This window comes from Polypterus senegalus, chromosome 13 (assembly GCF_016835505.1).
Source record: "Polypterus senegalus isolate Bchr_013 chromosome 13, ASM1683550v1, whole genome shotgun sequence".
In the NCBI taxonomy this organism is placed as follows: Eukaryota; Metazoa; Chordata; class Cladistia; order Polypteriformes; family Polypteridae; genus Polypterus; species Polypterus senegalus.
This window is the reverse complement of record NC_053166.1, coordinates 9,151,065-9,175,889: the sequence shown is the minus strand read 5'-3', so window position 1 is coordinate 9,175,889 and position 24,825 is coordinate 9,151,065. Positions and strand designations below refer to the sequence as shown.

The 24,825-nt window shown below is 39.5% G+C and overlaps 1 protein-coding gene across 1 annotated transcript in view; it reads right to left on the bottom strand.

Moving 5' to 3' along the window:
- The window catches only part of ergic1 (endoplasmic reticulum-golgi intermediate compartment 1), a 161,907-nt gene that overhangs the window by 30,400 nt on the left and 106,682 nt on the right, over positions 1–24,825 (bottom strand). Inside the window, exons 5-8 of the mRNA XM_039773814.1 lie at positions 24,552–24,676; positions 19,578–19,682; positions 18,938–18,998; positions 13,083–13,183 (exon numbers count right to left, since the gene is read on the bottom strand). Coding sequence (XP_039629748.1) covers positions 13,083–13,183; positions 18,938–18,998; positions 19,578–19,682; positions 24,552–24,676 — 392 coding nt within the window. The remainder of the gene's footprint in view (positions 1–13,082; positions 13,184–18,937; positions 18,999–19,577; positions 19,683–24,551; positions 24,677–24,825) is intronic.

Genomic DNA, 24,825 nt, shown 5'->3' with positions numbered 1-24,825 from the left:
AAATGGGTCCCTGATGTTAAGTCACTATTTTAGGGCTAAAATGATAACAGAAATGTGAAACCTACTTATATAGCTAATCTTAAGTATTGTGAAACAACCAAGTGGCATCCACTTTCTGAACAAGAGCCTAAAAACTGAGTGATACAAATTTGGTCTTGCTCTTAGGAGTAGGAGTAAAAGTATTTCATCAGTTTTCCTAATTTAGGAAACTACTAAAAACTCCACCAGGATTTAGGGGAGCTTGTGAATTGTCCTAACTCGCAAAGAGTTGCCAGATGGTGGCGTTCAGGAAGCGATCAGCACACACATCCCAGGAAAGGAGGAATGTTCTAGAAATGTTGGACAACAATGAACTTGTAAAAAGATATCGATTTGACAGGAATGGAATAATATGCATAACAAATATTGCACATTAACTGATCTCTCCATCTACATGGAGAAGACATGTACTGTCATCCAAAATTAAACCGTTGGTACTGTTATGTTTTTTGGCCACAGAGAAAATGAGGTAATGATTTGGCTTTGTCAGAACCAATCATTTCTCAATTTTTGCAACCAAACTTTGAATGCACTTACAAGGCACGAGATTTAGATTTATACATTTCCCTAACATCTCACGTGATATAATGTTAAAGCAAGCTGCATTCACTCAAATTGGCACAAACATTGCATCAGCTGTGGAAGAACACACATATGCGAATCACAAGCGTTATCACAGTATCAACACACAGGTGGTCATGGATGCAAGCTGTTTTGTAGTAGTCAGCATATGTAGGTGGGGCTGGATGCATGGTTGACAGTGACTCGTCATACAGGTACGCTGAGCTCTGCATTCCACTAACCCCTTGAACATTTGCATTACACTTTATAACCCAGGTAAGGTTCAGAAAGGCAGACTGAGTCTCCTGGGTCATTGGATAAACAGCCTTGCAGAAGATAAAGGGAGACCACAGTAAACATAGCAGAAATATCTGTGGCTAGTTTTGGTTAATTATTATTTTACAAGATATTTCCTGTGGCTACTGGGGGGTGGTAGATTCTTCTAAAAGTACAGCTATGTATCATTCGTTGTTAAATTAATGCGCTCGTTATCATTCTTTATTCCAACTGTGTGTGTGTGTCAGCCTTACCATCACGGTGCTTGTTACAGTGTTATTGTCGATGTTGTTATGAGCTGCCAACAATTTCATGCTGCTTAGTACAACGTCCTACCTTATTACACTACAGATCAAAAGTTTTAAAACACCCCCATTTTTCCAGTTCTTATTAAAATGTAAGCATTTCACATTGAACAATCTGAAATGGTACAAAGGTAACAGTAAACCTGCTAGAGGTTTAGGCTAACAAAAACTGGAGAAATTATAACCTTTAGTTATACACAAATGCCACTTTCAGAGAAGTAGAATTGGGTTAACAACTTACAGAATTTCTGCAGCAATGGAAGCTGATGCAGACAATTCCTACAGGTGTACTGCTTCTTGCTGATTACTTATAAACCTCTGTCTGTATAAAAGCAGGGCTGGAACACACTGTGTTGCTACACCATCTGAAGTATCCAATTGCACTGTACATTGCTATCATAATGGCGAGAATAAAGCAGTTAACAAAGGTGTCTACCATGGAAGCTGGTGACTCTTAGAAACTTACGGCTTTGAGTCTGCCAAACCTGTTCCTTTCAGTTTCCATGTCCCTTTAAATGGAGCTGGACACTGTACTTGCTGAAACGTTGGCTTTCTAAAGGAAAGATATACTGGTCTGCCTCTCTTCCTTTCTTAACTACCTTTACCATGCCATCGCGGTAATAATGTACACGGCAGTATTGTTCAAATACAGTTAATGCTTAGGAGTGTGTAGCAGCACAGTTTGTTTTATCACTGCTTTTATTCAGACAGATGGTTTTGAAAGTAATTAACAAAAGTTGGGACACCTGAAGAAATTGTATGCATCAACTTTCACAACTTATTTAACTTCCATTGCTACAGAAAAACTATATGTTGTTAACACATTAAGGCTTATGCAAACTTCTGCATCGAGCCAACATAACGCGTCGCAAGCAGTTTATACTTGTGTATCACACTGTGCTGCAGGCACACAGCTGATTGTCAGAGTCTTAGGGATCTGCATAGGGCCTTCGTCGACGCAAAGCACAGTCACATTTTTGAGGAGGTGCATGTCAAGCTATGTAGGCTATGCCACGGGCTCAATGCAGAAATATAAATCAGCCAAAATACTTTTTCCGTGAAATGGGTATCATTGCATTACTCTGAAAATCACAGTTGGTAACCTAACCTTTTTTTATTTTTTTTTTTAAAAAAACTACTGGCAGTTTACCTCTTATCTTTGTACTATTTCAGGTTGCTTACAGGACTTGGAATTTTAATATTTTAATAAAACCTAGAAAAATGAGGGTGCTCTAAAAGCTTTGACTCGTAATGTATGTTTTCATCCTTCTTCTTCTTCTTCTCTTACCAATATTTTGAATATTACTCTTCTTCTTATTATTATTATATTTGTGGTGAAGCCTTAACTTTCATGAGTGCCATTTTGAGGCTTGGGGCACCATAAAATCATGACTATGTTCATTTTCAAACATGAACTCTCAAACATGATTTTATTTTTTTTCTCCAGCTCTTGGAGTTTTTTTTTTGTTTTTTCTGTCCACCCTGGCCATCGGACCTTACTTATTCTATGTTAATTAGTGTTGACTTATGTTTATTTTTTTATTGTGTCTTCTATTTTTCTATTCATTTTGTAAAGCACTTTGAGCTACATTTTTTTGTATGAATATGTGCTATAGAAATAAATGTTGATTGATTGATTGATGAACTCCTACTCCTAGCTGGGAGGAGGTGTAGGATGCTTCATAGCTACTTCTCATGTCCTACACTATGACAGGATAAATCTTTATCTTAGACACATGTTTAGTGAATTGCCTGGAGTAAGTTTGAGATGGGGCGGCACGGTGGTGCAGTGGGTAGAGCTGCTGCCTCGCAGTAAGGAGATCCAAGTTCGCTTCCCGGGTCCTCCCTGCATTGAGTCTGCATGTTCTCCCCGTGTCTGCGTGTGTTTCCTCCTACAGTCCAAAGACATGCAGGTTAGGTGCACTGGTGATCCTAAGTTGTCCCTAGTGTGTGTGTGTGCGCCTTGTGGTGGTCTAGCGCCCTGCCCGGGGTTTGTTTCCTGCCTTACGGCCTGTGTTGGCTGGGACTGGCGCCAGCAGACCCCCGTGACCCTGTAGTTAGGATATAGTGCGTTGGATAATGGATGGATGGATGAAAATTTGAGATGGTTGTTAACTATAGACATGGATCTTTAGTTGAAATGTAATATTAGGGAAAGGGATTAGAAGTGAAAACCCAGTACAGTTTATATATCATTGTTTATTTTTTTTTCCCCAAGGAACAAAGTTATCACCCATGTGAATAAAGCATTATAACACTACATAAATATTTCAAAAAGTTAGACTTTGTACTGAACTTCACTTTAGATATTCATGGTACACAATTACAAATGATGAAAGAAAGAGGAACTCCATCACAAAATATGTGACTCAAGGCAAAAAAGAAAATATAAACAGCTCTAAATATGGATAAGCACAACGACCATCAGAGAATACTGTATATCGTACCATTTAATTCCCTGAACTTCTTATTGCAAATACAGGACTGCAGGAGGGCAGAGCTTGTCCTGGCAATGCTTGGAGCAAAACGGCAAGCGGTCCTGGAGATGGCGCCAGTCGATCACAAGCCCAGCTCATGCACACACTCACACAGGAGCCTGATTGGAGTGGTCAACTTAACTGTTTAGCTCCTATACTGAGCTGATCCTATTGTGAATAGAATGTATAAAGCTAACATTACAGTGTTGTTTAAGATGTCTGCTGTAAAATTAGCATTTTTTCTTAAATATTTTCATCTGCAATAGGAATAGATATTCTAATATTATTCCAAATAAAATCCTGCACTAAACAGAATAGCATTAGTTTAGTGAAATGTGACCTGTTTTGCCAAAACTGAAATGGGGACAGCACAGTGGCAGAGTTGCACTACTGCTGCCTCACAGTAAGGAGACCAGGGTTCACACCCCAGGTGCACCCCATATGGAGTTTGCATGTTATCCCTGAGTCTGTGTATGTTTCCTCTGGCTGCTCTGGTTTCTTCCCACAGTCCAAAGACAAGCAGGTTAAATGGTTTGATGTCAAATTTCCATATGCATGACGTGAATACGCAATCAGCCAGTTTCCCCATTAAACACTCCAGGGCTGCATGCATCCACACCCATGGAGCCTGAACCGCACTGTTTTTTTTTTTTTTCTCTTTCTTTCTTTCTTTCTTTCTAAAATGCTGCACCACCATGGACCCCAAACGCACAGCACCATAGGTAGTTATTTCAGGTAATGAAGACAAGCTGTTTTGTGTTCAGGTAGTTCTCCTCACTAATCAGGGTGCTGGAAATTGGTGACATGCTGCATTTTGATTAGCACATGCAATAAGAACTTCTGTCTACTCTGTACACGTAACAATAATGACCATATAAAGCTAGAAGAATCTAACACAGGGGTGTCCATAATGTCGATTGCGATCAACCGGTAGATCAGAAAGGTAGTGCAGGTAGATCACGATGCATAAAAAAAAAAAAAATGTAAACATTAGTCTATCATATATCCTCCCAATGGCATTTTGCCACTTGATTGACATATTGGGCGGCCAGTCTGAGATCTCTTTTCTTCTAACACACTGGTCATCCCGCATGCACAGGTACTGCAATACTCCGGCTATCTAAGTGATCTAGTTAGCCTTCCAATTTATATCGACTAAAGAAGGGATTTAAAAAAACATTTGTTTGGGGAGGGTATGGGCTGGATGTGGAATTAGAAGAGGATTGTCACAATCAAAGTGCGTTTGTCTGATCTGTCAATCTATCATTGCTATTCCAAAGAAGGAAAATGTTGAAAGGCACTTTCAAGCTGTTCATAAAAACTACGAAACTGACTTCCTTCCAAAAAGCGATCTGAGAAAGAGAAAGGAGACGGAACTAAAATCGCAGTTAGTCGGACAGCCGTCATTTTTCACTCGGCTGAATTCAAAAGCAAAGGCAGACACACCGAAGCATCATTCTGGGTGAGTCACTCGATCATTAAGCATAAGAAGTCCTTCCAAGATGGAGAGATGATAAAAGATGCCTTCGTTGAGGCAGATGGGTGGGGAGAAATTCCGGCTTAGATTTCAAGACCCCTGGCCGGAGAAAAAGGAATTTCTCCTCGTCATTAAACATGTAGAATACAAGAAACTTAATAATGATCAATGGCCGCTAGACTTGGCATTTTTTTTCCCTGATCTGACCAACAAGTTTAATGAGCTTAATTTACAGCTGCAAGGAAAAGAGAAAACCATGTGGTCAATATGATTAGCTCAGTTAATGCTTTCAAATGAAAAATGCAACATCTGTCCTCAAAGCTGCAGCACCTTGATTTGGGGAACATCCAAAACCTCGCATCAGATCTGGAGACGCAATGGAAGGCGTGTGTGCAACTTGACAGCTTAGGCTACACAAAGCAGATTGAAAACTGTCCGTCAGTCTTTATCAGACGGTTTCAAGACTCAGCTTTACTTGAGCCAACTGCTACATTTAAGTGCCATTCATTTACGGAAGATGTTGAGGGTGAGTCACTCGCATCAGAAATTGCAACACTGCTTCACCTAAAACTCCTCTACAGTGGAGGATGAAATTTTGACACCACAGGATGACATTCGGCTGAAGTCTGGGGCTCATGGACAGTTTTGGAACTCACAGAGGAAAAGTACCCAGACATGAGGAAATGTGCCACCTCCTTGACTGCATTATTCGGCTCCACTTATTTATGCCAGTCAGCCTTTTCCCACATGAAGATTATTAAATCCAAATACTGTAGTGACCATAAATGTATTGAATTGTTATTGTGCCATAAAGGTTATTCAGTTATGCAAGGTACGAAAACATATTTTATGTATAAAGTATACTCGGGTATATATATATATATATATATATATATATATATATATATATATATATATATATATATATATATACACAGTATATATAAATATATATTGTATATATATATATATATATATATATATATATATATATATATTGTATATGCCAGCAGGGAATTATGGACCATGGAGTTTTCCTTTACAGCCCTGCTGGATACCACGGTGGCTGCTGGAAGGCACTGCGAGTATTTTCCCTACAACCCGGAAGTGCGTCCGAGTCACATGGACAAAGGGAATGACGTGCTTCCGGGTTGAAGAAGAGGAGTTTTTGATCTGACCCGGTAGTGCTAAGAAGTCACATGGACAGGAGTTTAGGAGCACTTTCGGGTCACGGACTATATAAAGGACTGTGGGAGATCCAAGAGTGGAGCTGAGCTGGGTGGAAGGGTGGCAACATGTCTGGAAGTGGTGGATTGATTATTGTTATTGAGTATTTGAGAATTTAATGAGTATTGTGGAGAGGAGGGTGCTTTGTGCACATTATTTTGTTAATAAAAGAAATATTTGGACTTTTACCTGGTGTCTGACGTATTGTCCGAGGGTTCAAAGGAGCGATAGTGCCCCCTATCTGTCACAATCTGTATATACATCATTTTTAATGTAGGTAGACCATTTCAACCTGGTCATTTTAAAAGTAGTTCGCAAGCCAAAAAAGTGTGGGTGCCCCTGATCTAAGGTCATGATGTTAAGCTCATGCCTCTCACAGCTTGTAAACAAGCACCTGCATGAAGTCTGCCACTCTTGGTCTTGAATGGCCAGATAGAAAAAGAGCAAACAGAAAGTGAATAGTGTGCAGAGGGTCAGATAAGATAATAACGTCTTTGCGACAGCCAAGGATTTTAGAATTGGTGTACACCATCCCTCTCTGACAGCTCTGTATTTTGAAAAAGAGACCAATAAGAAAACCAAATTACTACCTGTGCCACTCTGGACTTCTTTAACTCACTTAGAAAGAACAGACTCTGTTGAAATCATTCATTAACACTTCTCCCCCTCTTTAGCCCACAGAAAAAGGTGGCTGTTTTTTCCAAAAAACTATTTGAATGGTTGACTCTTTAGACCACAAAATACAATTCCAATGTGCTACTTTCCACCACAGATCAGACCTAGGCCACAGAAGTCAGTGGTGCATTAGGACAGTGTTGAGGTATGGCATCTGCTTTTGCATAATAAAGCCACAACTTGTATTTGTAGGTGCCGTGAGCAAATGGTGTTGACCGACATATATACTGAAGTATACTCAAGCCCGTGTCATGATACACATTACTGACACATGGTGATTTTTAAGACATTGACATCTGAGGGATCAGAAATCACATGCTTTTGGAAGTGGTATTTGGCCTTGCCCTTTTATGCACTGAGATCTGACCAGATTCCTTTAATCTTTTAAGTACACTATGCACTATAGTAGGTGAAAAGCCCAAAATCCTTTGTGTTTGAGGAATGTTATTTTTCAAAGTAATGGATTACTTTCTAATGTATTTGTTGGCAAAGTGGCAAGCCATGACTCATCCTTGCTCTTGAAGGCTCCAATTTCATGTCACCTTGTTATTTCAACTTGTCATATTGTCATTTGCTCTATATTACGCCTGTCTCAACTTTTGCGGAACATTTTGCAGGAAATAACTTCAGAAAAATTGTTGTCATCAGTCATTTTCTAACCTGCTTAGTCCAGAACAGGGCTGCGGGGGGTGCTGAAGCCTATCCCAGGTAGCACAAGGCAGGAACAAACCTTGGATAGGGCACCAGACCACCGTCAGGAGAATACACCAACCACACCCAAAAACAACACACTAGGGCCATAAATGTATATCTTTAAAAGACTTCTTCTTCTTCTTTCGGCTGCTCCCGTCAGGGGTTGCCACAGCGGATCATCTTGCTCTGTCACACCCACCAACTATATGTCTCCTCTCACCACATCCATAAACTTTCTCTTAGGCCTTTCTCTTTTCCTTTTGCCTGACAGCTCTATCCTTAGCATCCTTCTCCCAGTATACCCCTCATCTCTCCTCTGCACATGTCCAAACCAATGCAATCTCGCCTATCTGACTTTGTCTCCCAACCGTCCAACTTGAGCTGACCCTCTAATGTCCTCATTTCTAATCCTGTCCATCCTCGTCACACCCAATGCAAATCTTAGCATCTTTAACTTTGCCACCTCCAGCTCTGTCTCCTGCTTCCTGGTCAGTGCCACCGTCTCCAGCCCATGTAACATAGCTGGTCTCACTACTGTCCTGTAGACCTTCCCTTTCACTCTTGCTGATACCCGTCTGTCACCAATCACTCCTGACACTCTTCTCTACCCATTTCACTCTGCCTACACTCTCTTCTTCACTTCTCTTCCACAATCCCCATTATTCTGTACTGTTGATCCCAAGTATTTAAACTCATCCACTTTCGCCAAATCCACTCCTTACATCCTCACCATTCCACTGACCTCCCTTTCGTGGCATGGTTTTTGGTGCCAGACGGGCTGGTCTGAGTATTTCACAATCTGCTCAGTTACTGGGATTTTCACGCACAACCATTTCTAGGGTTTACAAAGAATGGTGTGAAAAGGGAAAAACATCCAGCATGCGGCAGTCCTGTGGGCGGAAATGCCTTGTTGATGCTAGAGGTCAGAGGAGAATGAATGGGCCGACTGATTCAAGCTGATAGAAGAGCAACTTTGACTGAAATAACCACTCGTTACAACCGAGGTATGCAGCAAAGCATCTGTGAAGCCACAACACGCACAACCTTGAGGCGGATGGGCTACAACAGCAGAAGACCCCACCGGGTACCACTCATCTCCACTACAAATATCAAAAAGAGGCTACAATTTACACAAGCTCACCAAAATTGGACAGTTGAAGACTGGAAAAATGTTGCCTGGTCTGATGAGTCTCGATTTCTGTTGAGACATTCAAATGGTAGAGTCAGAATTTGGCGTAAACAGAATGAGAACATGGATCCATCATGCCTTGTTACCACTGTGCAGGCTGGTGGTGGTGGTGTAATGGTGTGGGGGATGTTTTCTTGGCACACTTTAGGCCCCTTAGTGCCAATTGGACATCGTTTAAATGCCACGGGCTACCTGAGCATTGTTTCTGACCATGTCCATCCCTTCATGACCACCATGTACCCATCCTCTGATGGCTACTTCCAGCAGGATAATGCACCATGTCACAAAGCTCGAATCATTTCAAATTGGTTTCTTGAACATGACAATGAGTTCACTGTACTAAAATGGCGCCCACAGTCACCAGATCTCAACCCAATAGAGCATCTTTGGGATGTGGAGGAACGGGAGCTTCGTGCCCTGGATGTGCATCCCACAAATCTCCATCAACTGCAAGATGCTATCCTATCAATATGGGCCAACATTTCTAAAGAATGCTTTCAGCACCTTGTTGAATCAATGCCACGTAGAATTAAGGCAGTTCTGAAGGCGAAAGGGGGTCAAACACCGTATTAGTATGGTGGTCCTAATAATCCTTTAGGTGAGTGTATTCTGTCTTGGTGGTCCTACTGACCTTCATTCCTCTCCTCTCATATCTCCACCTCTCCAGGGTCTCCTCAACCTGCTCCCTACTATCGCTACAGATCACAATGTCATTAGCAAACATCATAGTCTACGTGGACTCCTGTCTAATCTTGTCTGTCAACCTGTCCATCACCACTGCAAATAAGAAAGGGGCTCAGAGCCGATCCCTGATGTAATCCCACCTTCGTCACTCCTACCGCAGACCTCACCACGGTCACACTCCCCTCGTTCATATCGTTTACAACTCTTACGTACTTCTCTGCCACTCCTGACTTCCTCATACAATACCACAGCTCCTCTCAACACCCTGTCATGTGCTTTCTCCAGGTCCACAAATACACAATGCAACTCCTTCTGTCCTTCTCTCTACTTCTCCATCAACATCCTCAGAGTAAACATCTCATCTGTGGCGCTCTTTCTTGGCATGAAACCATCCTGCTGCTCACAAATCATCACCTCACTTCTTAACTGACCTTCCACTACTCTTTCCCATAATTTCATACTGTGGCTTATCCATTTTATCCCCCTGTAGTTACTGCAGTCCTGCACATCCCCCTTATTCTTAAATATCGGTACCAGTATATCTCAGTATATGTCTTTTGTATATCTTTAAAAGACAATACATTTGATTAGGTCAAACATAAAACACCTTGTCTTTGCACTTTTTTTGCTCTGAATGAATTTACAAATAATTCCATTTTGTTTTTATTAGCAGTTCCTATATTTTCCAGGATTTTTTGGAATTCAGGTTGTATATAATTTGTTGCTGCTAGGTTAGAAAAATATGTTTGGATACTCTTCAGATAAGGAAGATAGAGATATATGAGGTATCATTCTGCTAGAAAGTGGCGCATTTGTGTTGCAGGTTGATTAGCACATGCAAGTAAAGATTTCACTACACTCCATACACTTGAAGGTGATGGCCCTCTAAAAAACATAAGGTACACCATTTGTATGTACTGTAGATTAGGGCTGTGTGCTTGTGGTGTAGCTGGTGCACGACTCTGAATGAATGGCCAGTTTTTAAATAATCCATATGGCCGTGTCAGTCTCCATGGGCGCGATAGTGCAGCCGCGGGGAGTTCATGAGGTAATTAAGGGGGAGTCGCACCTGCACGTGAGGGTGCGATCATTCTCAATTGCTTAATCGGCTTCCTGCAGTGCGTGATTGTGGTGCTGTACCCACGGAGTTGTATAAGTACGCACAGGCACAGTAGATCGGAAAAAAAAAAAAAAAAGGGAAGAAAGGCTTGGAGAGCGAGAGTGCAGCATTGGGGCAGTGAGAGTGGACAAACAAGCCAGCCAGCTTAAAGAGAGAGGTCAGTGTGTTCAGGGGTCTCGTGTAGAGCAAAGGATCGGCACTCAAAGGACAGATCGCAGCCACTGAATGGGAGGAGTTGGTTCGATTGAGGTGGAGTCCTCCCTAGGGATCTGAGGGACAACTACGTGTGCGAGAAGGAAGATGAGAGGACAACTGACCCCAAGCGGTCTGGCAGACACCGGTAGAGGCAACCTAGATGGGGGTCAGTAGTGTGAGGCCTGTGGTGGCTGAAGTCTCTTCAGCTGAGAAAACCTTGGGTGAGCTGGAGAGACTGGAAAGGAGCTGTGCTTGGCTGGTGTGGCCCCAAAGACAGCTGCAGGTTTTCATTTTCATTTTAGCCTTTTTACCTGATTTTATGGATTATTTATTTATGGACATGTTGGAGCACTGCACTTTCTCTATGGACACTGTTTTGATTTTTTTTTGAGTTATGCTTTTCAAAAAAAGCACTTGCACCTTTTTGCACTCTTGTTCAGTTTGATTTGTCCCCATCAGACCAGTTCATCCAGTTACAACAGTCCCAAAAGATGGAGCATGAAGCAGGACAAGCACCATCACAGTGGTATACTGATACATAAAATGTACCAAAAAACACAATTTTTAATATGGTACAATATCAGCAATTCTGTAATTTCAGTATTAGAAGTAAGTGGTAATTTTCAAGCTCCTCTTGCACAGTTGTTTATTTGCACGGTCAAAACTCCAAGGGACACCCTGCTTTTCCATGGTTAACTGGAATATACATATCTCATCTCAAATCCCCAAGTGGTACCCCCCACCCATCTTCAAACATATATAAACGACCGAGACTTCAAGGTGCAGCCTCACCTCTGGAAAGTATTTATGTTATGCAGTGTTATAAGGAGGATTGCGAATGTGTGGTGGAGTAGAGAGATATGCAGGTTTACAGGCTTGAGGAATGAAGCAGCTGTTAGACTGGGGAAGGGGCATCCATTATTTGCTTCTAAACTGTTTTGGAACCAGTAGTCCAGTATGGAGGGGTGAAAGCTGGTACAGATACCAAAGTCAAAATTTTATAATCACTTCAACACTTAGACAGACTTATCATAATTGTTGATAGAACCCACAATAGTTGTGTCTGAGTTACAAACATGCTGCTGGCCAAACATGTAGGCCACACAGCACTCACTGCCTGCCTCCACATCTTTAGATTCTGTCTGGAATGAGATCAATTTGAAAATACTGACATTAAAGGCATACAAATATAGTTATTAACATCTTTCAGGACTTGGCTTCAACTCCTCTTTGGATGGCATATTAACTTTACACTAAACATAACACATCAATGCATGCCAACCACAAAATATAAAACAGTCACCAACCACATATGCCATCTTTAGTAATGAAAAGAGCAGGACATGTTGCTGCAATCAGCAGACCATACCAGAGAGGATACACTGACAGTGACTGCTCTGGTTCACTCCCCAAACAGACTACTATGGAAGTCCCAACCTAACCTAGTGGACAGTTCTGCACACAGTGCTAAAGAAAATTTGAATAGATAGCTTAGAAACTAAAGAACAACATTAACACACACAAAAGATGTAGCCTGTGAGAGGAAAAAGAGGATAAATATCAGACATGACATCAGAACATTAGAACAATCTAAATGAGAACAGGCCATTCAGCTCAACAAATCTTGCCAGTCTTATATTCTTATTTCTTCCAAAAAAAACTTAAGTTGAATATTGAAGTCCTTAAAGTCTTATTGTCTACCACACTACTTGATAGCTTATTCCAAGTGTCTATGGTTCTCTGTGTAAAGAAAAAGTCCTAATGTTTGTGCAAAATTTACCCTTAACAAGTTTTCAACTCTGTCCCCTTGTTCTTAATGTACTCATTTTAAAATAATAATCCACTGGACTAATTCCCTTCATCATTTTAAACACTTTAGTCAGGTCTCCGCTTAATCTTCTTCTGCTTACACTGTAAAGGCTCAGCTGTTTTAATCTTCATAATTCATCACCTGTAGCCCTGGAATGAGCCTAGTTGGACAATCCGGGAGACAGACAATACCAAAGAATATGCACAGTTAATGAGGACTTCAGTAATGCAACTTAAGACATTCCTTAAATTGATGTGCTCAATTAAATTTGTTACTTTTTCTAAAAAATAAAATTAAAAAAATAGATTAAAAATATACAGAAAAGTAAATGACACTTTAGGGGAAAAAACCCACCTTATTTGCAACAGTATATTGATAGGAGAATCTTTGTTTGCCCCCCATGTCTTCATAAACTGTAGGAACTATTTTTAAAATATAATCATGAGATGCCAGAGCTAAAGAAAAGAGACAAGAAAAAAGTGAAAAATAATTGGAAGTTATCCAAGTAAAGTGATCCCTTAATTTAGGTTTTACTATTGTTAATATTTCACGCTGCAAACAATACCCCAGCAACAATGAATTTATCTTAGTAGAAAATTACAGCAATATTACAATATTGCAGTGTCCAGCTTGTATAAGACATTTCAATAATAATAAATAAATAAAAAAACACCACTCTACACACACACACATATTATATATTTTTATATATATATATATATATATATATATATATGTGTGTGTGTGTGTGTGTGTGTGTGTGTGTGTGTATATACATCGTGTATATTATATATATTGACAGATGGCCGGGACGCCAACTGCATGGAAGACCAGGGGAGAGAACATCAACAATGCAAACCTTCTCTGGGATGCTAGAGGGCAGCTCTCCTGGGCAGCTGTGGAACAATGGATTCCCACAAGGTATGCTGGGCCTTGGAGATATATACTGTATATCTATCTATCTATCTATCTCTATATATCTCCATATACTGTACTGTGTGTGTGTGTGTGTATATATATATATATATATATATCTATATATATATACACACACACACACACACATACACAGATATATATATATTTGTGTGTGTAAGATTATGTCCACTAGGTGGCAAAATTGCTTTTTAGATTCTTTATTTAATGCAACTAAATATTCTATTTAAAAAGTGAGAACAATATATTACAGTTTAATCCTATTTTCATTTTATTGTATTGAAAGTGCAACTTGCCATTAATATCTGGATAATTCATAATTATTTTCTTCTCATAAACAGATCATTTGTAATTTTTATGTGTTTTATACTCTATCATGAAGTTTTTTTTTTAATTTCAGATTATATTCACAGCCCAAGGCTGTAAAGTACAACATTATTACTATGGTTTTACAGTTTAAATTAGCAGATTGTTCCTCCATCAAACCCACCGGCCCCCATATTTTATGCAAAGTTAGCCAACACATGATCTGCAACTGGGGTCCATCACACAATATCTGAAAATAAAGAAAGATGAAGGTCTCATGTTGATCTCCTCGGGTCCACAGAACATTGGTGGTGTTCTTAAAAAAAAAAAAGGAACAGCTTTAGAAATGTCTGCTGTGGCAGAATGAGCACACCAACAAGCCAAGGAGTTAAATAACAGGTATATTTAATAACAAGAGTCTGCTTCTAGTAAATTAACTGGTTGATGTGAAGTTGGCTGATGTTTGAGGCACCAACTTAGCTGATCATCTGTTGCCTCACTTCACATTTCTGTTTGTCTGCCATTTAAGGAACAAATGAAGCAATTCAGGGGATTGAATCTTAAAAAAATGAGTCAATTAAAATGAAAGGAAATGAAGTTAATGACTGGCAAAAACTGATGACTAATTAAGGGTTAGACTGAGAACCTGCACCCACAGTAGCGGTCCAGGACTGGAGTTGGAGACCCCTGACTTAGACTTTAAACACTGAAATATTAAGATGTGTGCTTCAATTTAAAATATCTGACACCAACTACAGTATTCTCGCTTATTATCTACTTCTACCTTATGAAGTAAATCATTACGTTTCTTATGAACACCCTGAATTAGGGCAGCTAACGATAATTAAGACTTTCTTAAATTAAAATAAATACAGCAAATGAAAATGAAAAAAATATAAAAAAAAAAGGATGGCAGTATTAACATATATCTGAAAGGTCACTTTGCAATTCTGAATTAAAAAAGAGATCAGTACAAAATAAGGTACTATTCAATCTTAATATATCTACATCCATGGCCTATCTTTATCTGTATTTTTCTTTTTAAATTTCTTCCTTTTTACTCATTCTGGTGTGCATTTGAGACTAAGTGTGTTCTTTGTCATAATATAATGAAGTTTATTTTTGTTGAGAATTTGTAAAAAGGCAAACTTCGCCCTGGGGGAAAATAAAATGCTATCAATCAAAAGAAAATACAATGTATATATAAAACAGAGTGCCATTAGGAATAATGCTGCACATCCTCTCTGTGACACACCAACACGGAGGATCTTCAGCCAACAAATTATTCAGCAGAAGTGTGTCAAGAAATGTGACGGGGGCTCCTTTATGCCACCAGCAATGCGTCTCAGTCAGAAGTTTTCTTTCTTTTTAATTTTCTTCCTTTTAAGTCATTCTGGCATGTGTTCAGACCATTGTATGTGTGTATATATATTTATGGATTCATTTATTTAAAGAACTTCTGTAAAAAGCCAAATTTTCCCCGTGGAGACAAATACAATTAATTTTTTCTATTGATCTTTTATTTAGTGCCTTTTATATCTATCTGTTGTGGCAGACGGCTGGGGATCCTGCCCAGTCGGGATGTCTGGAAGGAGGAAGGACCGGGAGAGGGAAAATACCTCCCCCGGTTCACGAGAGGGCAGCTGCCCTGGTCTGCATCGAGGCAATGGGATCAGAACTTAGAAGATCAACCCTGTTGGAGCCCGTGGCCACTGCCAGATGTGCCGGAAGGATTATTACACAGCCCCAGACTGCAGCACTTCTGCCACATCCAGATGTGCTGCCGGTAGAGAATCCAGGCACACCCGTAGTGCTTCCAGGTGCAAATACTGTACAGCACTTCTGCCACACCAGGAAGTGCTGCTAGAAGATCATTACAGAGCACATTGGGGGCATTATAAAAGGGGCCTCCTCACTCCAGTAGATGAGCCAGAGTCGGGAGGAAGAGGATGGAACTTGCGAGGTGACGAGTAGAGGTGGCAAAAGAGTTGAGAAGAGTTGAAAGGAAAGAAGGGACTGTGAGGAATTGTGGCTGTTTACGGCATTGTGTGGTGTTGTAAAGGCAGAGGAAAAATAAGCATGTGTGTTTATGGACATTTGGTGTCTGTCTGTCTGTGTTTGGGAGCTGAACTTCCACACTGTCTGTCTGTCTGTCTATCTTACATAGCATCTTTCCATTCTTAAAGTGCTACACACACACACACACACACACACAATATGTTGCTACAAATAATTGAGGTTTAACTAACTTTTCTTCAAGAGTGTTCGTACTGTAGAGTTTAGAAATACATTTTTCAGAATTTCAAATTGTCACCAATGTTGCCATAGGGAATTTAAGAACTTGTAAAATATATCAGGAGATTTCATCTCTTTAAATGACTAACAGTGAAATATACACAGATGTGTAATTTCAAAAGCAGTAAAATGATACTAAAGAAAGGCGATACTTGTTAGTACAGCACTTACACTGAAGAGCACATGAATGAATAACACAGTTAAACCTACACCTTCATATTTATAATACAACAAAATTAGCATCCTTTCCTTTTTTTTTTTTTAGCAAATCCACTTTCAGAGGCAGACAAAATGTAAAAGGTTTGACACTAGTTCAGCCCTGCAAAGCTAAGATGGCAAATGCAACTCGGAAATATAAGGATGTAAAAGCTAATTTAAATAATTATACTTAATAAACAACAAATCTCTGACAGAAAACTCTTATTTGTGCTCAGGCGGCCTTTCAAATCGCTCTACTCTAACACCTGAATGTACGTCCTTCAGTTTACTTCATGACCTGCTTTTCCGATCAGGGTGATTATGGGAACGGCAAAGCCTGGACGGATCTCTGTCCTACTCTTTTTCAAAATGATAGAATTAAGCCTTTAAAACACACTAAACAAACTACAAAATGCACTGAATGACCCAATGATTACTTTCTATTAATTAGAAAAGGTGGCGGAAAAAAAAATCACTACCAAGTAATGCTTTGTTAGCTGATATTCAGCCTTATCTTAAGCCTTAGCCCATGGATCAATAGGGTTTATGTTCTAAAACACACACTAGTTTGTTATGTAGATGTTTTATTTTGTGTTGTTTTGCTCTCAGGATCTCATTAATAATAGGGCCTTGTTTTTAAACAGAGGTAACTTGCTATTTTTGGCCTTGTTGATTTTCATATTCAAATGTTTACCTTCATAAAAGTGTCAGCCTTTGAACTAACCAACCTAACATCTGTATGTATTTAAAACCACCAAATAATAAGACTGCCTTTTATAATACCTCCCTTTGTCTTTACAGTTTGTTCTGTTAAACGCGTAGGTGGATATTATTGGTGGAGCGTTTGATGCCTGGACTAAATGGATAGACTCCAAGTAATTAATACAAATAAAATAAGTCACTGGGTATAATTTAAAACCCAGCCACCTGAACAAAAACACTGAAAAACGGCTTCCAATTAGATAATCATGAGCCACTCTTAAATATCTCCATCAATAATTAAAGAACTACACTTGATAATCTAACTGTTTTAATTACATTTTCAGTTCACCTGAAAATAAAAGATAAATATTTAAAGATTGTTTAGTCTGTTAATTCTCAACCTTAAGTCATTTTGAACCTAGACTTAGAAAAATAAACCTCTATATATTAACCAGATACTAACTGCAATGTTACTTTTAGAACAAATAGACGGTAACTTATTAAATTACACATCTTGTATACCAGCTTAACAAGAGTGGTGTCCTATTAAAACAATACTTTTGGGCTCTTGTTCAAAAAGCGGAGGCCACTTGTTTTTAAGATTAGGCACCCTTACACTATTTTAAGCTTAGGGACCCTGGTGTACCTGCCTTACTCCCACGAACCTTAAGTTCAGGGTTTGTAGTAGAGGTAGGCCAGTCGAAAACAAACAAGAAGAAGGAGATGATGTCCGCTTTTTGAACAAAACCCTACTTTTGCTTTGATAAAATTAATTGCACCATGTTTTTCTTGCATAAAATGTATTTTTTTTAATTGAAAGACTATACTGCATAATTTTCTTCTGTATAAAATATAATGAGACTACAGCTTTAACTTTACAAATCTTTTCATTTTTTTTTTTAACATTGAGATTGTGACATTAACATTATCATGGATTTAACTGGTATAATACAGGCATGATAGTCAAACAAATTAAAAAAAAAACAATTTAAACCAAAGTACTGTACAGTAAGTTGATGCAAAATTTCACTTAACAAGTTTAGTTTTATGTACAGTTATTAACAAATGAAGGCAATAACTAATACAGGGAGATTCACTCGAAAGAGGTTCTGAATACTCTGTAATAACTCTTGGTAGGACAAAGCAATCTGAACGAAACAACATGCAATGTGCTCTTCCATATACGGTGCTTTGAACAAGCCGGGATGCCTCTGCATCAGAGCGATGAGGTAGGTGCCGCACAGCCATCGCAACGTTTAAGCTCTGTTTGTAGCTTCTGGGTGACTACCGCCCATACCCCTTGACTCAGTCACTTGACTTCTCATCAGTATGGTGGTGTACAGTATTGAGCAGCGTGTCTTCATGGTGCAAACCGACTGGGTTACCAGTTTGTTTAAGTACACCACTAGACTTCTTCCTTTGGGGTATGCTCAAGTCTACCAGAACAAGCCTTGCACTGTGGAAGATTTAAAGGAAAACATCCAACAAGAAATTGCTGCTGTTTCCACCGAGACGCTTGCTGATATGTTCAGGAAAATGGAGCGCCAGAAAACGGAAACCACTTCCAGCATCGCTGTAATGCAATCGATTACACATATGTCAACGTATAAGGTGTACTTTTTTGGTTCAGATTGCTTCATCCAAACAGGACTTACAACAGAATATTCGGTGCCTATTTTGAGTGGATATCCCTGTACAAAGACTGATATAAGAGGAATCTGTTTGTTCACAGATACTTAAACGCGACAGGATACAAAACACATAATACGTACGGTTTGATGCTAGCCTGTCAGCTCCTGCTAAGGCATTGAAAGCTCCCTGAACATTATCAACCTGTTTAAAAATATAAACACATAAATAAAAAATGCTGACAACACGGCAACATACAAAATCAATAGTCTGTGCTACAATGTGAATTTCAGTATCTCTCTCTCTCTCTCTCTCTCTCTCTCTCTCTCTCTCTCTCTCTCTCTCTCTCTCTCTCTCTCTCTCTCTCTCTCTCTCTCTCTCTCTCTCTCTCTCTCTCTCTCTCTCTCTCTCTCTCTATATATATATATACAGTATATATATATATATATACAGTATATATGTATATATATATACATACACATACACACACACACACAACATATATAAAAACAAGTTCTTTCCTCACTTCTTAGCTAAATTATGATGTTGGATGAGGGTCAGGTATGGAAAATGCATAAGTGACCAATTCAAGGCACTATGCTGAATTTACACTAATTAACAAGAAAGGGTTTTTAAGACATTTACAGTAATTAACATACATAATAAATCCCACCAATGTGTTTTGATCAAATATAAATCTGTTTGCCATAAAGGATGACTTTCAAGGACTTCTAAATTTATATATACAAACATGCCTCCTCATTCCAGAAAACAGGAGCGCACCTTCAGCTTGTCCCCAAATGTTAACTTGTGGATAATATGCGTCATATCAGGGTTTTGTGGCTGGGCAGTGGCACTGTGAGTTGATACATGGAAGTTCCCAGGTACCTACAAAGAACGAAAGGCAGAAAGATGTAAATTAACAAAAAATCAACAACTAAAATCTGTACTACTTCATTCAAGGTGAGAAAAATAAATAAATTACTTTCATATGTTATTTTTTCCATTAAACAATTGCGGGGATTAGAGCAAGTTTTGGCAGCAAGGAAAATGTCAACAGAGGGTGGGATGCCAGCCCATCATATAATACAGTTAAGAGCTAATCTGTATGTAGTCAATAATAAACCTAACATGCACATCTTCATAATTTAAGGGGATTCTGAGCGACTGAATGAAATCCACTCAAACAGCAAAAGAATGCTTTAAGGACATTCCCCAGTTTATGTAAACCTTCTGTATATTTCAGGATATTTTCCTGACAATTCAGCAATATTTTAAAATCATTATTAAAGGGAATATTACAGAAAATCTTGTGTCAACTTGAACCAAAGGAGCCTATCAGAAAATGGATGGTTGTGATTTTTTTTTTTTTGCTTTAATCAACAATGAAACATGTTGTATATTACAACAAGGAACTACAGTGGGTATAGAAAAGAATCGCCCCTTCGAAATATTCCCATTTTTTTTGCTTTACGGCCTTAAATGAAAACACACAAACCAATATTTTTTCCAGCTGTACTTACTCAATGTAATCTATAACATCCAAGTGAAAGATACCACAGCTATAGTTCAGAAGAATTTAAAAAAATAATGTTAGAGGTTGCATTGAGTAAGTAAAGCTGGCAAGAAATATTTTTTGTGTGTTTTCATTTAAGGCTGTAAAGCAAAGAAAATTGGAATATTTCAAAGGGGGGGATTCTTTTCTATACCCACTGTATGTCTCCTCATTTAATTTTTATCTAAAAGGAACTAAATTTAATGCATCATGAAAATTTTGTTATATTGATTTCACTTTCTAAAACAAACTAAATTAAATGTATAATCATAATGATGTTATACTGATTAGACATTATATAATGGGATCTACTTTACATCAGTAGCCATACTGCCTGCGCTTCAGAACAGGTCATCCAACTGAAGTTAAGCATGGGAAAGAAGCTATATAAACAAATTGTATTTTTCTTTTATTATTATGTTCGTTCCAACTAGAAGTTGAATGAGAGACCATCCTGGAAATTGTTAGGGTTGCTGCTATAGGAGGTGTTGGCGAGGCCAGCAGGGGGCGTTTAACCTGTGGGCCGTGTGTGGATGCCAATGTACCTGTGTAGTAATGTGATCACTGTGCTGTAAACATGTCACCGTCCATCGGATGAGATGTAAAACTGAGGTCCTGACTCTCTGTGGTTATTAAAGATCACTGAGAGTCTTTCGAAAAGAGTAATGTTTATCAAGATATCCGGGCTAAATTGCCCATCTCAGCCTGGTCATTCTGACCTCCTTATCATCCCCTGTTTCTAACTGGTTCTATGTGTCACCACTTCACCACCTAATAGTCAATGTGTGGTGAGTGTGCTGGTGCAGCAATGGCTGCTGTCACATCATTCCGGTGATTGCTACATATTGGAGGTGGTTGCAATGGTTCCCCTCTGTCTGCGTAAAGCACTTTGAATGGCAAGAAAAGCGCTATATAAACGTAGTTATTATTATTACTAAGGGCCTTAATTCTGTTTATGTTAACACTTGCAGCTGGGTGATACTCCTGACATCCACAAGGGGAAGCAAAGCGCCATCTGAAAAGATTTGCTCACATTTTGTGGACAGGACAGGACTGGCAAGCCCTCTTTCCTCACAGCTCCAATGTAAAGAACAGAGGACCCAAACCCTGTGTGACCTGCACAAATATCGAACATGTCTGTAAAACAGATTGTGATCATTGACATTATACTATATACTTAATGTTCAGTAGTTACATGTGCATATCATTTAGACAAGAGAAACATAAAAAAAACAAAAAAACAAATATACACAAACCACCACAAGTGACGCAACAGCCTGTTTCTCTCAAAACACAGAACACTGAGAAGCAGCGTGTTGTTTCTGTACTAAGCCTCTCCTGACTTATGTTGGTTTAATTGGAAAAACAAGCTAAAATGTCAGCAGTACAGATAGTTCGTATCCTCTTACTGAGTAGCAATAAGTCAGCACTCCTTGTATGGTCACAAGAACATTCACAGACCTAAAGCAAACGTGCTAATCTAAAATCGGAAAGGTATACAAGTAACAAGAAATCAAACATGCATTCTAGCGTTTGACCACGGGCACTGTTATAAAACTCTCATGTACGTAAACAGTAAACTTTGGTCTTTAAAAGCATATACAATATGTAGCTTCCATGTATGTTTGTGAAAATTTCATTTTCCACGTATTGTTCTATATTTTGAATAAACAAAAAGTCTAAAGCATTTTTGGATTAGAGCCTCAATTATGAAAAACCCACCTCCACACTGCATACAAACCAAACTATCACATGTTGTCATTTGGAGTGTACGTGTGATCACTTCAGTGCAAATACTGGCAGGTTAGACTTGCCAGAATTGATACTAGCTAACTATTCTGTAGGCTGATTGCTATCACGATCCAGCCGCCTGGCAGTAAGTCACCAGAGCAAGGGCAGCACCAGGCTGGCGCAGGGCAGAACTAGGTGCTGCAAGCAGTCTCCAGGGAAAATAAATGATTCAAGAAGCAGGCTGGAGCACCAACATATGAGGGAAAGAAAAACAAAATCAGCTTTGAGAGAAGCATTCAGTGTTCCCCGAATACACTAGACGGTAGCCAACATAGCAGTTGTCAATAGAAGGTGAGATCAGGGAGGAAGTGACGGCACCTCTTGGGCCAATAAAGGAACACAGGGAACCATGATGCTTCACTAACAGAGGACAAAATTGGGCAGCTGGCATGAGGACAGTTCAGGAGTCGGTGTTGGATAGAGTGTGGAGTGTGTTCTATCTTAAAATAAACCTGGAACAACTGGGAGGTCTCCCCTGAAACTGAAAGATATTCTGGCTCTTGCTCGATAGTGACCCTTGTATTTCAACTGAAAACCTTTCCACACCAGGGGACAACTGAGTGCAGATGTGGCAGGATGGTAGTCTGAAGAGGAGGAAGACAAGTCAAGAGAGAGTCCTCCTCCTGTGTACTGCAGTGCATGTGGAAGGGCCTTGTCCTTTCAAAATACTTTCACATCATTTGTGAATTTCCCCTTGGGATTAATAAAGTATCTATCTATCTATCTATCTCTATCTATTTGAGCTGACAGTAGCTTTCTGATTATTAAAATTTCATAGATATGGTATGTTAAATTAAAAAAAAAATTTATAATAACATATGTTGCTCATTTTGCACTGTATGGTATGACTCAACCTACGACAGTTTGTATTAGGCCGGGTTTTTACTTCATGCGACGTGACGCAGGCTCCAGCGGACGCTCCTGCTACGCAAGCGTTTTACTCTTTATACTCGCACGCATACTTTATGTAAATCTGGAGGAATCCACCAGGTGGCAGTGCAAGATATCATCATGGTGAGAACAGGTTCGGCTTTGCTGTGTTGTGAATTGCCTGGAACATCCATTAAATTCCGATGAAACCTTACCGCAATATTTCTGAAAAGGATGTTTAATGATCAAATCCATCAATCCAAGGATGTGTCCATTCCAGCAAGCATTGGGCACGGCTGAAACAATCCCTGGACAGGGCATCAGCTCAGCACTCACACACACACTGGCGGCATTTTAGTGTCACCAAATCTGCATATCTTTGGAAGGAAACCGGAGCACACAGTGGAAACCCAGCAGGAAAACATGCAAACTCCTGGCAGGGAATACCAGCGACGTGACTCCCTGCGAGACAGCAGTGCTACCGCTCTGCCACCGTGTCACCCCCATGCGTGTAATTATTAACAGTATTCATTATTTAAACGAAATTAATGACTTATGTGTAAAATGTGTCATGCACGAGCGCATGGGGAGCAGCTTAAAGACCCAACACGTACCGTGAAACCTCGTGCCAGAGGACAACGACGGGGTACTAATCTGTCTTTCTTTGTTCCCTCAGGAAGAAGGAAGCAGCGCCGCCAGGAATACACCCGGACTCGCTAAACCACAAGACACTTCCAGGTTCCCTTCATTTCCCCCGGTCCCCCATCTGATGACATCACTACCATCCATCTATCACTGCGGCTCCTTCCCAGCATTCCATGTCCACTTCTGTTCCCACCCCATAAATTGTCAGACTGTCATTTAATTTATGTCTGTTGTTGAATGTGCAAACTGACCGTTACTTTGGAGAACTGTGTTACAGTAGTATACGGGGATGGAAACTCCAAACCTTCATATTTTCTTACATTTATGTGTTTCTTTTACAAATGTAACATAAATACTTGAATGAATTTCATCGTGAAAGTGATATCAAGTATAAATCTTAGGATTCTAAATGTGCAGAGAGTTGGAATATCATAAATTTAATGTGTTCTGTGTGGCGATTGCTGCTGTCAGGTCAGGAGGAAGCCCCAGAAAAAAAGACGGCACAAAAGATGGTACGTGAGACTTTTAAAATTTTTCGTGTCATTACAATCGGGAATATGCGACGCTTAAATATAAAAGCACCACTTTTTTTCATTTGTATGTCTGCATTTTGCATCACCACATAGAACCATTCATCAAACATCAAAGCGTGCACATCAAACCTACTAGGATCCGCATGTAGATAGTAAACAGAGACTCTGACGTCACATTCCAACTTTTAGCACACTATGCCCCCCGACTTTTTGCTGGTACTGCAACTCACGCACACGTGGCGTTAATTTCTGACGTGTCAAATGAACGCTGGGAACGTGTGGCAGCCATGATGCGTGCGCATACGCGTTCTGAGCGTGAAGTATAAACGAGCCCTTAACCATGTACTCATGTAAACATCTTACCTTGTTAATGCTGAATTTTCCTTCAAACCTGCAGCCATAGTCGTTGTTGAGTGGGATTTTCATGGAGTTGTCTATATGACCCACTTCATGCCTGCCCATTTCATCCTGAATATCTAATCCAACAACTAACAAACAAAATATAACAATTAAAAATTAATTTAAGTATCAGACACTACAAAGGATGTAGATTTCTTAAAAACAAAAGTCTGAGAAAAAAGAAAATTACATAAAGCCTTCAAAGTTTCTTTATTTAGTCAGGTTTACACAAGAAAAT